At 41.6% G+C, this 14,097-nt stretch overlaps 1 protein-coding gene and 1 long non-coding RNA gene across 2 annotated transcripts; one reads left to right on the top strand and one right to left on the bottom strand.

The window, feature by feature from the left end:
* The first annotated feature begins 270 nt into the window (after window positions 1-270).
* Window positions 271-2,124, top strand: LOC119468780. Its single transcript, XR_005197544.1, has 2 exons — window positions 271-381; window positions 1,475-2,124. It is a non-coding gene; the product is annotated as an uncharacterized LOC119468780 (long non-coding RNA).
* Window positions 2,125-8,541: 6,417 nt separating this feature from the next.
* Window positions 8,542-10,564, bottom strand: LOC108292398 (late cornified envelope protein 1A-like). The gene is made up of 2 exons (XM_017513268.2): window positions 10,241-10,564; window positions 8,542-9,232 (listed from the first exon to the last, which is right to left on the bottom strand). The coding sequence occupies exon 2, from the start codon at window positions 9,208-9,210 to the stop codon at window positions 8,806-8,808; it is 405 nt and encodes a 134-aa protein (XP_017368757.1). The 5' UTR covers window positions 9,211-9,232; window positions 10,241-10,564; the 3' UTR covers window positions 8,542-8,805.
* Between the last annotated feature and the right edge of the window lie 3,533 nt (window positions 10,565-14,097).

Raw genomic sequence — 14,097 nt, 5'->3', positions numbered from 1 at the left:
TGCCCAGAGCAACAGAGCCAAGATTTTGGAGTTAACGAAATAGAGAACTCAAGCTCCAAAACTAAACAGATTAGATGTTCTCTACAGAGAGCGAGACAGGAAACAATGGTGGGATTTTCCCACCCCATTTCTATTTTTAAGTGGCCATATTCTGAGCTGGGAGCAGCTTTCGTGAACCCCAGGGAGGAAGGCAGGTGAAGAGCTGCCAGTCACCACCCCCTCAGAAGCCACGTGGCTGTCAAAAGGCAGGTTCTCTCATGCCTAGGCCCTGTCTCACAGCTGGAGGCAGAGCCCAGGCCAGGATAAAAGGGCTCTGGGCCAGAGCACCCCATCCACTCACCTCCTGAAGTGCTGAAGGACCCTGTGCTGCCTGTGATCCTGGTAAGTGTCCTTTGAGAATAGGAGCAGGGGCTTCCACAGAGAGTTGCTCAGCCCAGGGCAGAAGGGGAGACTGGACAGGGCTTTGGGGGCTGGGCTCCATCTGGATGGAAGTCAAGACCTCAGGAAGATTAAAGGAGGGTGTGCACAGGAGGCATGAAGAGTACCAAATAGTAACACAAAGAAGAATTAGATGTCTCTGACTTTGTGCTTCAACTGGGTGAGTTTTAAGGTCAGAGGGAATTGAAGCCCAGGCAGCCAGACTCTGCTAGAACAGTTTCAAAGAGGACACTTCCTTTTCAGAGCAAAACTGTAGCAATCCTTCTAAGTTTCAGCTAGAGATAGTAGTTCTCAATCAGTGGAGTAGAGATAATTACAGGATCTTTCAGGGCTTTTGGAAACCCATTTATCTCCAGATTCAAATTTGAATTGAGACTCTCTTTAAGTAGTTAGACATAGCAAGTTGAGGATCACGGTGCCAAGATGTATCTGTGAGGCCTTTGTGTGCTGAATATGGCCGTGCACCAGCCTAGAGCCAGGATTCCTGAGTTCAAATCCCCTCTGTGCACCAAAACTACTGTTCTTCAGCATCTTCCTTAACAAAGGGAGCCTGTGAGACCAGCCTGTCTCCAAAGCCATTTCCAATTCTACATGCGCAGGTTTTTGCAAGATAAAGTCATCTAGGAAGTTACTTTAAGAGAAAATTCTTCATTATCTTTTTTCAAGAAAATATTTATATCACCAGGTTTCTATATGAACAGTTTCAGGATTTTGTTTGACACAATGAGAAAAATTGCTTTCTTTAATTTACTAAATGTTTAATCTTGACATTTTTTTCACATGGTGTATTGCCTCAGTTTCCTTCTTTGTAAAAGATATAGTAATTCTTGACTTAAGATGAAATTGTGGGACTCAAAAGATAGTGTGAGAACACTTGCCAAACCACAAGAAATAACACAATTTTTAGTGATTAATGATCTACCACTACAGTTAAACAGTTTATCAAACTAAGGAAAGAGAAACAATGTTGGAAAGGACAAGAATAAACAGCGGTGGCCTCTGCTTGGGTCTGACTTGTTATTTGACTCTCCTTCAGCTCCTGAACACCCGCCTCCGAGATGTCCTGCCAGCAGAGCCAACAGCAGTGCCAGCCCCCTCCCAAGTGCCCTCCCAAGTGCCCCGCCCCTAAGTGCCCCCCAAAGTGCCCCCCTAAGTGCCCTCCAGTGTCTTCCTGCTGCAGTGTCAGCTCTGGGGGCTGCTGTGGCTCCAGCTCTGGGGGCTGCTGCAGTTCCGGGGGAGGTGGCTGCTGCCTGAGCCACCACAGGTGCCGCAGGTCCCACCGCCACAGACCCCAGAGCTCTGACTGCTGCAGCCAGCCCTCGGGGGGCTCCAGCTGCTGTGGAGGGGGCTCCAGCTGCTGTGGAGGGGGCAGTGGCCACACTGGAGGCTGCTGCTGAAGCAGACCCTGAGTCTAGAAGAGCGGAATCCTGTTCTAGGACATCCCCCTTCTCCTCCTAGGCCTACCTGAGAGGCTCCCAGGTCCCAGGGAATGCTCTGAACTTACCAAGAGCATATCTTCTCCCTGGAGTCCAGAAACTCAGATCCTCTCCTGGATCTCCATCCACTGGCCTTGGACCTCACATTTGTGGCCACCCTCCCACCCTCTGTGTAAGCTCCTAGCTCACTCCGTGTCATATCTTCTTGCAGTGTGCATCTGCTGATTAAAACAATAAAACAAGGAATCTGCTCAGTGTCTTGTTCTATGAGAACCCTATTCTCCTTGAGTGGCTATTGCTATCCTCATCCTGTCCTCTGCTGGTGGTGGTCTTGGAACCTCAGGGGACAGTGGGGTGCTCTGGAGTGAATTGGGGTGAATGGGGGCAGGAGTGGGAAGGGATCACTGCTCCCAACTCTGTCTGTCCTATGTCAACTAGCCTGAAGCAGCATTGCTTCTGACCAAATCTGAACTGTCTCTTCTAAGCACAGCTTCTTTGTCTCTGGTCCCCTTCAAGGGCCTAACCAGTCTCACCACGCTTCTCTCCCTCTGTGAGTATAGCCCTAGAGGGAGAGAAGGATGGAGAGACTGGTCCTAGCTGCACCCAACATCCTTCCTCCCTCACATATATGTGTGTGCACACATACACACATGACATGCAAATACATATACTTCTGCACATTTTCAGGTGCACACTGAAACATGCACACATATGCATGTGTATACATGAAAAAGAGAACGAAACCCATGAATATGTTTTGAGAATACAGTTTTCCCACTGACTACTTCTGCAATAAGTTTAGTTCTAGGCACATTTACATATAAAAATTGTTTTTCTATTAACATTCCATCAAATCTTGTTTCTTTATTCCTTTTTTTCTTCATTAAATTATCTACACTTTGTTCCAGAACACACTTCCTATACTATATTTCTCAACATGCCACTCCACTTCTGCAAAAACAGCAACACCCCATAGAAAAAAAATGCGTGTGCTTCTTAAGTATTACATGTAAGACTTAACAGAATATGTTTCCAACTTCTTTTCTAAGGTTTATCATTCATACCTCCCATGAACCTCCACCACTAACACTGCTTTCAGGATTTAAAAAGTCTTAACCACCCATGCGGCCATGACTTTGTACTAGTAGCTAATGGGGACTACACAATATAAGTCACAAATTGTGCTGTCAAAAGTTTCATTCAAACTTGATTCATGAGGTATGTCAAAAAGAAAGGAAAATTGAGCAAGTGAGATTTGAACTGCTAGTGGGCAGTCCTGCTTAGCAAAGCATAAATTAGAGGAATTGTACAGGGTCTTATGCACAGAGCCTTGAATGTCAGTCGGTGGCCATTGACCTTGATCCTGAACACAGTGCAGAGCCCTGGATGAGACTTTATTAATGGTCAGGGGTCATTATTTCTGGAGTGGGGGATGGTGTGGAAAGATCATTTTTGGATTCCAATGAAGATTAGAATCATAGAGAAACCCTACAGAAGTAAAGCAGTGTGACTGCAGGGAAGGTCAAGTACCTTGAGATATGTGATACTGTAATCACAGAACTAGGTCGTTTATGTATCTACATCTATATAATCTACTTCTGTACCTATGCCTATGTCCATATACATAGCTCAGATATTGATTTTCTATACCCATTATTATCTGGATATTGGTATTATTGTGACAATTTTTACCTCATCACATGTTCTGGAGAATTGTTTTTGACACTTCCTGAAAAGAGAACTTTTTCACATGATTACTCCCTGGTCTAATTCGCTTTCATCTAATTAGTTCTTTTCTTTTTTAAATAATATTGCCCTCAAGATATGGAAGGAACACCTGTTATATACCAAATTGACAGTAATAAATCTTAATCTCCTAAAAATGTTTTTAAACATTTGACCTTCAGACAAAAAGTTTTGACCTTCAGACAAAAACTTTTGTTCATGTTGAAACAAAGAAATAACACTGAATCTTTCCCATTGCATTTCAAGTCCTCCTACTTTTTCAGGTCTTCCAGCCTCCTCCACTAGAGGTCTCTTTTCCAGGGGTCCTTCACATAGTGGCCCGGACTCGGACCATCTCAAAAAATATTCATTCCCTTTAAAATTATTGATAGACAGATATTTCATATGAGGGGTCACTGTGTTCCAGGAACTTTAATGAGCCTTTCCTTTCTATAATTTCGTTGATTCTCACAACATCTTGGAGACTAATCTTTATTATCTTCATATCTTTATTATTCTTTATTATTCTCCTTTAAATTTAAATATCTTTATTATTCTCCTTTCAATTTCAGGAAACAGAGGATGAGATAATTTGGGATTTTCAGAAGTCACACAGCTAATAAGTGACAGAACCAGGATTCTGTCCCAGGTGTGTCTGACTCCTACCAGGCTTGTAAAAGTGATGGTATAGACATGTATTTGTACACACACACACACACACACACACACACACACACACACAGAATCTGGGACACATCAGTGACATTAAAAGATTTCTGTAAAATTTTGGTTTAAATGATACTATCGGGGATATAGAAAAAGAGGGCTTGGGGGACCAAACTCCAAGGAAAAGACCTAATGCAGCTCCAAGGAGAATGAGATGGCACTAATGGGAGCTATTCTTATCCCAGGTGAGAAGCTGCTAGTTATCACCTGGTCATATGACCCATCTAGGTGACAAGAGGCAGGTCCTCTTACGCCCAGGTGCTGCCTCACCCATCGGGACACAGTCCAAGGCCGGGATAAAAGGGCCTCCTTGATGCTGTTCCAGTGTGAGATTCAGAAAAAGACTCTCTCATCTCCATAAATACTTAACACTCAGTCGTTAGTAAAATCTTGTTCAGGATTGCACACCGTATAAGGGTAAATCTCCAAATTCCTGCAGTGAACTAAGACCTTGTGTGCTTCCTCTAGTTTAAGCCTTTGCCATGTACCTTCAGAAATGACCTGAAGCTGAACAGGATTATTTTTGTTCTTTGGTTATGCTTCTCTCTGCAATGCAAGCCGTGGTCTCTGCCCTTCCAGGACAGTGTGGCTCAATTCTACTTCTTTTTTCCGTCCTGTGGCATATCATTCTAATGAGATAATAGTAAATTCTTTAATTACCTGCCTCAGGTGTTTTATATTTCTTTACCTCAATTACTCAACACAAGGCCATGGGCACAATGGATGTTTAATGACTTTCAAATCCACTTATTGGTATTAGCATTGATTTTCAGTCTATAAATAGCTATTCCTTATGACTCAGGCCACCCTCATAGGAGACACACTCTGAGACAGGCTCAGTGAGGTGTGTGGGCCACATCACCTTGAGAGATCTGCCACCTTTTCCCCTGGGTATGACATTTGTTCTCCTGCTCAGATTGTTCCAAAGGGCTTAGTAATGAAGGAGTGGTCAGGACATTAGTTCCTAGGCTGTCACAATGGCAGGTCTACTCAAAAGCTCAACTCCTGATATCTAGGATGATGGGGCTGGGTTTCTATCTGGTACATGCCTCTGCCTTCATGCAGGGCAACACCCAAGCCCTCAACTGACCTGACTAGGATGTAGGTGATGAGTCAACAACATAGTTGTATCAGGAAGACTGGAATTCAAGTCTTGGCTTTGCAAAATCATAGACTAGCTATCAGGTCAATACAGACATGCTGATCAGCAAAGCACTGACTTTCTGAGGGTCAAGGCATTTATCTTTTACATCATCAATACTTTATCCTAACATGGGATGGAAGAAAACATTACTGAGATCTAACTGGAAATATAATAGTTTAAGCTAAGTTATATTTTTATCTCTGTGCATCAGAGCCAACACCAAGGAAACTGCTGATCTTTTTTTGCTTTCTCATCTTGACAAACTCTTAATAATTGCACATGAAGGAACTCAGACAACTGCATGGCAAAAACTAAACAACCCAATTTAAAAATGAACTAAAGACTGAATAGATATTTCTCAAAAGACACACAAATGTCCAACAGGTATACAGAAAAAGGTGTTCAATCTCACCAATCATCAGGAAAACACAAATCTGAGCCACAATGAGATATCACTTCATGCCTGTTAAAATGGCTATTATCAGAAGGATGAAACATAACAAGTGTTGGCAAGGATGTGGCAGAATGGGAATCCTTGTACGCGCTTGTTGGAAATATAAATTGGTACAGCCATTATGTAAAACCATATGAAATTTCCAAAAAATATAGAAAATAGAACTACCTCATGATCTACTAATTCCACTTCTGGAAATAAAATCGGTATTTTCAAGAAATGCCTGTACTCCTAGTCTTCCTTCAGCATTATTTGCAATAACCAAGATCTGAAAACAACCTAAAATGTCTGTCAGTGGATGAATGAATTTTTAAAATTCTGAATATATATACTATATAGCAGAAGGAATATTATTCAGCCTTGAAAAAGAAGACAATCCTTGATTCTGCTGCTGTGGATGCATCATGTTAACTTATTTCCCTATGTTGAAACATTCTTGTATTTCTGGGGTGAATCCCACTTTATCATGGTGAATAGCCTTTTTAGGGTAGTGTTGAATTCTGTTTGCTAGTATTTTGTTGAAGATTTTTGCATCTATGTTCATCAGAGATATTGGCCTGTAGTTTTCTTTTTCTATTTTGTCTGTTTTGGATATCAGGGTGATTCCGGCCTTGTAGAAGTATTTGGTCTTCTTCAGTGTTTTGAAATAGTTTGAGTAGAATCAGAAGTAGTTCTTTTAATGTTTGGTAGAATTCAGCAAAAAATCTATCAGGTCTGGGGCTTTTTCTTGATGGGAAACTTTTTATTACTACTTTAATCTCATTACTTATTATTGGTCTGTTCTATTTCTTTATGGTTCAACCTTGGAAGGTTGTCCAGTAATTTTATCTGTATTTTTCTAGGTTTTCCAGTTTGTTGGTGCACAGTTGTTCATAACGGTCTCTAATTATCCTTTATATTTCTGTGATATAAATTATTATGTTTCATCTTTCATCTGATTTTATTTATCTGGGGCTTTTTTTCCTTAATCTAGGTAAAGTTTTGTCAATAGATGCTGAAAAAAGCATTCAATAAAATTCCACATATCTTCATGGTTGAAAACCTTCAAGACATTGCATATAGAAGGAACATACATCAACATGATAAAACTCACACCTAATATCATACTGAATGAAGAAAAAATGTACTTTCTATTAAGTATGAAAGAAGATAAGGATATCCACTTTCACCACTTTAGTTCAACATAGACTGGAAGTCCTAGCCAGAGTAATTGGCCAAGAAAAAGAAATAAAGGGCATATAGATTTGAAAGGAAGAGGTCAAATTATCTTTTCTGTAGATAACTTATTATATTTAGAAAAACTAAAGACTCCACCAAGAAACTCTTAGAACTGATAAATTTGGCAAAGTGGCAGGATACCAAATCAACATACAAAAATCAGTAGTGTTTCTATACACTTACAGGAATCAATCTGAAAAAGAAATCAAGAAAACAATCTCATTTATGATAGCTGCAAAAAATAAAATAGCCAGAAATAAATTTAACCAAAGATGTGAAAGAACTACAATGAAAAATAAAAGCATTGTTGAAAGAAATCGAAGAGGACACAAACAAATGGAAAGATGTCCCAGGCTCATAAATTGGCATATTAATATTGTTAAAATGACTACAGTAGTCAAAGCAACCTACAGATTCAATGTAATCTTTGTGAAAATTCCGTGTGACTCAATTCTCCCTAATAAACTCCCTTTCATGATACATATATCCTATTAGTTCTGTCCCTCTGCAGAATGCTGACTAATACAACATTCTTCAAAGAAATAGAAAAAAAAAGGCTTAAATATTTTATGGACCTACAGAAGACTCCAAAGAATGAGAGTACTCCTGAGCAAAAAAGAATAAAGTTGGAGGCATCAGGCTACCTGATTTCAAATTATACTACAAAGTTATAGTAACAAAAACAGCATGGCACTGGCATAAAAACAAACATATAGACCAATGAAACAAAACACAAAATCCAGAAATAAATCATAAACAGATAGCCTATTTTTAAACCTTCTGCAAATACTAATTAATAATCAACTAGATTTTTAGAGTGTTGCTTGCAATCATGGTTACAAGAGTGTATACATTTAGCAAAACTAATTGAATTGTATATTTTCAAAGGAATTTTATTCTGTGAAAATTATACATCAATATAAGTGATTTAAATTTAAAATATAAGATTTATTTCATATAATGTGTGCATATGTAAATATGTGTGTGTATATACACACCTATATATACATTTTTATTCATATGTCTACTACTACATATAATCTGAAGGAGGAGTCCAGGGAGCTTGTTGGTGGAAGGAATGGGGAACTAGGAACACAAGAGTGAAGTGGTGACAGTGGGAAGGAGAATGAAGTTGGCCTCCTGGCCATGGTTGGGGGACACAGTTACATACATGAAGGGAGCCAGAAGTTGAAAGAACAATGCTTCTCAATGCTCCTTCAGTCCCTTGCTTTAAAATGAAAACGCAGAAAGAAGAAAAAACACAAAACACAAAAATGCAAGCTTTTTCCTCCTGACCCTTTCCCAGTCCTCTGTCCACTGAGGCCTCAGCAGCCACCAGCAGACACAGGAGAACAGAACAAGGAGACACAAACAGAAAAACCAAGCAGGCTGGTACCAAGTTGGGGAGCAGATTCTGGATTTTATTTCTTCAGTTCAGGCAGCAGAATACAGCAGCACGAGCTGCGGTGGAACTAGGTGTGTGCTTTGGAGTTCCCAGGGCAGCCATGGATATGCAGAAGGAAGTCTCTAAATGCCATTAAGGAGAAAGATTTTGGGCTTCCTGATATCAGACCAGAGGGATACTCCAGGCAAGACTTCAAGCTTCTGCTGGAAACTCTCAGCCCTTAGGCAGGCTCAGAAGAAAGAGGAAGTCAAGGTTCGCTTCAGCAGCAGCCTCCAGAGTGCTGGCCGCTGCCCCCCCCACAGCAGCTGGAGCCCCCTCCGCAGCAGCTGGAGCCCCCTCCGCAGCAGCTGGAGCCCCCTCCGCAGCAGCTGGAGCCCCCTCCGCAGCAGCTGGAGCCCCCCGAGGGCTGGCTGCAGCAGTCAGAGCTCTGGGGTCTGTGGCGGTGGGACCTGCGGCGCCTGTGGTGGCTCAGGCAGCAGCCACCTCCCCCGGAACTGCAGGAGCCCCCAGAGCTGGAGCCACAGCAGCCCCCAGAGCTGACACTGCAGCAGGAAGACACTGGAGGGCACTTAGGGGGGCACTTTGGGGGGCACTTAGGGGCGGGGCACTTGGGGGTGCACTTGGGAGGGGGCTGGCACTGCTGCTGGCTCTGCTGGCAGGACATCTTGGCGGTGGGTGTTCAGGAGCTGTGGGAGAATCAGACAGAAAATCAGACCCAAGTAGAGGCCACCTCTGTCCCTGTGACACTCTTAGCATCACTCAAGTATAAAAACATAATCTTCAGTAGTTTTACTTCCAATAACTTCCTCAAACTCTCATATCATCTTTTTCAAGCTTAGGACATCTTTGAATGTCAGACAATTGTAAACTAAGACTAAACAATATTGCAAAATGCATCTAAGATTCTAATGTGTTGTCAGTGGAGAAGGAAAGTATTACAAATATGTCTTCAGATGGAAATTGTCTAATTACAAATCATTTAAGGGGAAATTATTTCTAAAAGGAAAGAAGCAGTCATTCTCTCTTGTCACAACTTGCAAGACAATTTTACTTTGGAAGGTCAGCATTGCACAGGATCTGGGAGACTACTAGGTCAGTAAACTCACTTCAATAGAGACAGATAAATTCATCAACTGCTGCACAGCGAGTACTGGAACGCTGACCGCCTGATCTCAGGTTGGAGCTCAGACTTCCTCAGCTCACCACCTGCTCAGGCTGATGGCTGACATGGTGGCTCTCAGGCTTGGTGTGTCTTAACCAACCCGGGAAGTTTGTGAACAAGTCTCAGATCCATAAAACTTTGGGGTTCATAAGCCCGAAAGAGCCTTTAGTCCCATGTCCATGGCTCTAGCTCTTCCCTTGCAGGCAGAGACGGGGTTGTGTCTTCCGAGGTGGGCTTCCCTCCTGTGGCCGGCCAGAGTGGAGCAGGTCTCTGTGTTTCAAGCTCCCATCTTGGAAGGCCCACCTCATCCCAGAGCAATGTGTTTCCTCTAGAGTTCAAAGGCACATGGCACAGCCAGCCAGCTCTTTTCTTCTTCTCCTTCCCATTCCCAGTTAGTGCTCAGACCCCTTTTTGCAGCCTACACTTTCAGTCTTTTCTAAACTCTCCACCTCTGACAACATGGCTGTAGCCCCGAGGCCCTTCCCCACCTCCCCTCCTTCCTTGTTCTCAGCATCCCTGCTCCTGTTCTTACCGGAGTCACACGTAGCACAGGGCTCTTCAGCACCTCAGGAGGTGTGTGGATGGGGTGCTCTGGTCCTAAGTCCTTTTATCCTGGCCTGGGCTGTGCTTCAGCTGTGAGACAGGGCCTGGGCATGAGAGGACCTGCCTCCTGACAGCACGTGGGTCCTGTGACAGGTGGTGACTCTCTCCCCGGGCTCAAGGCAGCCACTCCCAGGTAGGAAAGTGCCTACTTGAAATGGGGTCTCAGGATAACTCCTACCATCACCCACCTCATTTACTCGAAGGCTGCTTGCCTTGAGAGCCTCTCTGTTCTCAGTCTTAGAACTTAGGCCTATCTCACTTCTGTCTTTCCAAAAGTGCCTGATGCTCAGTGTAACCTGGGTTGAAGTTGAAGTACTCATCCGTGAGGTTTCCATGCTTGTTTATTTCTTGCTCTGTGCACCACGAAACTGTGTGGCTGTGGGTGCAGTGTAGACATCTACACAAGTAAAACCCTGGAAGTAGAACCAGCCCATGACCAGGCCCTGTGAGGTGGGACTGTTGGAACTATTTAGCCTGTATCATTTTCTGTTTTTTAAACCATAAAGCTGGAAGATAAAAAAGGAATAGTTACAGAAGAATTAGTTGGTTGTGAAAATCAATAAAGTAACCTAAAAAAGAGAAACGGTGCCTGACAGAGAGACTGAAATGGTGTAGGCTCTGAATAAGCGAAATATTCATACTTTGCTGAATACAGAGTGAAGATACTGATGTTTGGTTAACAAATGAAGCACAGCTTTTTTTCTGATGAGAGTGAGTCTGATTGTTTGGTGATGTTTGCTTTTAAATAACCCTTTTCTTCTGGCGGGGACCTTGATGTGTCAGTATTGAGGTGTGAACCCGGAAGCAGCTCATCAGAGAAACAAGAAGCAGCAGCTCTGCTCTTTGTATTAGTGTGAGAATTAGGACTTTTCTGGGGTCACTTTGAGGGCACTGGAGAAAGAGGAAGAAAAGAGACATGGCTGTGAGACATTATAGGTCTACTCTTCCAAGTGGGGTCAAATGGCTGGTGGGACGCTGCCCCAGATCATAGGAGGACAGGTGCCTTTTAAGAACAAGAGTCCTTAATATTTAATGTCAATGTGTTTATGTTGCTACTTTGGAAGCCCCTGTCCTCTCTCTTCCCTGGGGTCACTAGCTTTCTATATGTTCACAGGATTTAAATGAATGGAATGTTTTGAATTTACACACTTTTAGGATATTAATGAAACACGTTGCTATTCATTCTAGGACACAGTGGTCACTGAGACAGCCATGACTGCAAGGTAATCCACAAATTAAATGATTTCTACAGATGACTACCAAGAAAAGCCAGATTAAATCACACGAGGGACAAGTCCTCTTCTTCCCAGTCCCTGACAGACTCTGGATATGCCCAGAGCTTGGGAATGATATCTAGGTCACTATGGACAGGGTGACCCTAACCAAAACATGGTGGAGATACATGTGTATTTATAAACACAGGTACAGAGCTTACATATTTGGAGAGAGGTGTGTGTGTGCCCCCTTTCTCAGAGCATCAATATAACAGCTACCCAGCCTCCTCGGACAACATAGTCGCTCCAAACACTTGTAGTGTGTCTTTGCTTCTGTTCCTTTGTGACATCCAAGAAAACACTCTCCCATCCTTGTACAGAATTAACACTAAATTATTAGTTAAGTCTTGTTCAGGATTGGACACTGTATAAGGGTAAATGTCCAAATTCCTGCAGTGAAATAAGACTTTACGTCCTCCCTTTGGTTTAAGCCTTTGTTGTCCACTCTCAGAAATGTTCTGAAGCGGAAAGGGGCTGTATTCTGTATTTTGATTATGCTTCTCCCTGCAATGCACGTCATGGCCTCTGCCCTTCCAGGACACTGTGGCTCAATTCCACATGTTTTTTTATCCTTCATGTGGCATATCACTCTAATGAGATAATAGTAAATTATTTGATGGTCTGCCTTGGATGTTTTATGATCCTTTACCTCTATTTTTCAACAAAAGGCTAGATGCACAATGGATGTTTAATGACTTTTAAATCCTCTTACTGGTATTAGCATTGATTTACAGTCTATAAATAGCTATTCCTTATGACTCAGGCCACCCTCATAGGAGACACACTCTGAGACAGGCTCAGTGAGGTGTGTGGGCTACATCACCCTGAAAGATCTGCCACCTTCTCTCCTGGGTATGACATTTGTTCTCCTGTTCAGATTGTTCCAAAGGGCTTAGTAATGCGGGAGTGGTCTGGACATTGGTTACCGGGTTGTCACAATGGCAGGTCTACTCAGAAGTTCAATTCCTGGTATCTAGAATGATGGGGCTGGGATGCCATCTAGTCCATGCCTCCGTCTTTATGCAGGACAACACCCAAGCCCTCAGCTGACCTGACTGGGATGTAGGTGATGAGTCAGCAACATAGTTGGATTAGGAAGACTGGAGCTTGAATCTTGGCTGTGAGATATCATGACTCAGCTATTAAGTCAATAAGATATCTTGTCAGCAAAGCATTGACTTTCTGAAATGTCCTATTTGTCAAAGATTTTATCTTTTATGTAGGCAAAATTTCACCATCTTATGGGATGTGAGTTAATACTGCTGAGATCTAACCAGATATAATTCAAATGGAATAATTTTTTTCTGTGTGTTCTACAATCAGTAACAAGTTAGCAATCTTTGTTCTGTTCTTTCCATATCTACAAAACCTTTAAACAATTACAGTGATGAAAAATACTATTAAAGTCTAGAAGAAAATCTATTCTATTTAACTAGCATCTTTTAAAAATATTTTTATTGCTATTATTGTTATAATTTTTAATATATTGATATCCTATACTGCAGCTGTGCTGAACACTCATAAATTCTTGCAGTGAACACTTTTAAAAAATTTGGTAAAATATATAACCCAAAATTTACTGCCTTAATCATTTTTTAGTGTACAGTTCAGTAATATTAAATAAAATCATATCATTGTGTAACCAATGTCTAGAATTTCTGTCTTCTTGCAACACTGAAACTCTACACCCATTAAACAAAAGTTCTCTCTTACTCCCTCTCCCTAGCCCCTGGCAACCACCATTTTACCTTGTTTCTATGAAATGGAGTACTCCTTGTGTCTCATATTAGTGGAATCATACAGTGTTTTTTTGTGACCAGCTTATTTAATTTAGCATATCTTTAGGATTCATTCATATTGTAGGATGTACATACATTTCTTCCCTTTTTAAGCCCGTTTAATATTTCACTGTGTGTACGTGCCTCTTTTTGTGTCTATAATCATTCAGCAGTGGACTCTTGGATTGCGTCCACCTTTTAGCTGTTGTGAATAATAATGCTGTGAACATGGGTGTGCATGTACCCTGGCAAGACTCTACTTTCAATCCTTTGTATTAGATATACCCAGAAGTGGAATTGCTGGATCGTATGTTAATTCTGTTAAGTTTTTGAGAAACCAGCATGCTATTTTTCATAGTAATTATACCATTTTACATGCTCACCAACCGTGCACAAGGATTCTAATTCCTCCGTAACCTCTTCAACACTTGTTATTTTCTGTTTTGTTTTGCTTTATTTTTTATAATAGCTGTTTTCTTGGGTTTGAGGTGGTATCTCATTGTGGGTTTTACTTTAAATAATTTAATCTAATTATGAATGATAACATATTTTGGATTGCAACCCATTACCAGATATATGATTTGCTAATATTTGCTCCCATAACAAAGATTTCCTTTTCATGGTACTGATGCACAGAACTTTTTAATTTTTATATAGTTGAATTTATCTGTTTTTACATTTGTTGGCTGTGCTTTCAGTATCCAATAAATCATTATCAAATACAATGTTGTGAA

Source organism: Cebus imitator, unplaced genomic scaffold (assembly GCF_001604975.1).
Source record: "Cebus imitator isolate Cc_AM_T3 unplaced genomic scaffold, Cebus_imitator-1.0 Scaffold491, whole genome shotgun sequence".
Lineage (NCBI taxonomy): Eukaryota > Metazoa > Chordata > Mammalia > Primates > Cebidae > Cebus > Cebus imitator.
This window is presented reverse-complemented; position numbering and strand designations above follow the sequence as displayed.

Coding starts and splice junctions, on each gene's coding strand:
- LOC108292398 (XM_017513268.2), bottom strand. CDS start 9,210: ATGTCCTGCCAGCAGAGCCAGCAGCAGTGCCAGCCCCCTCCCAAGTGC.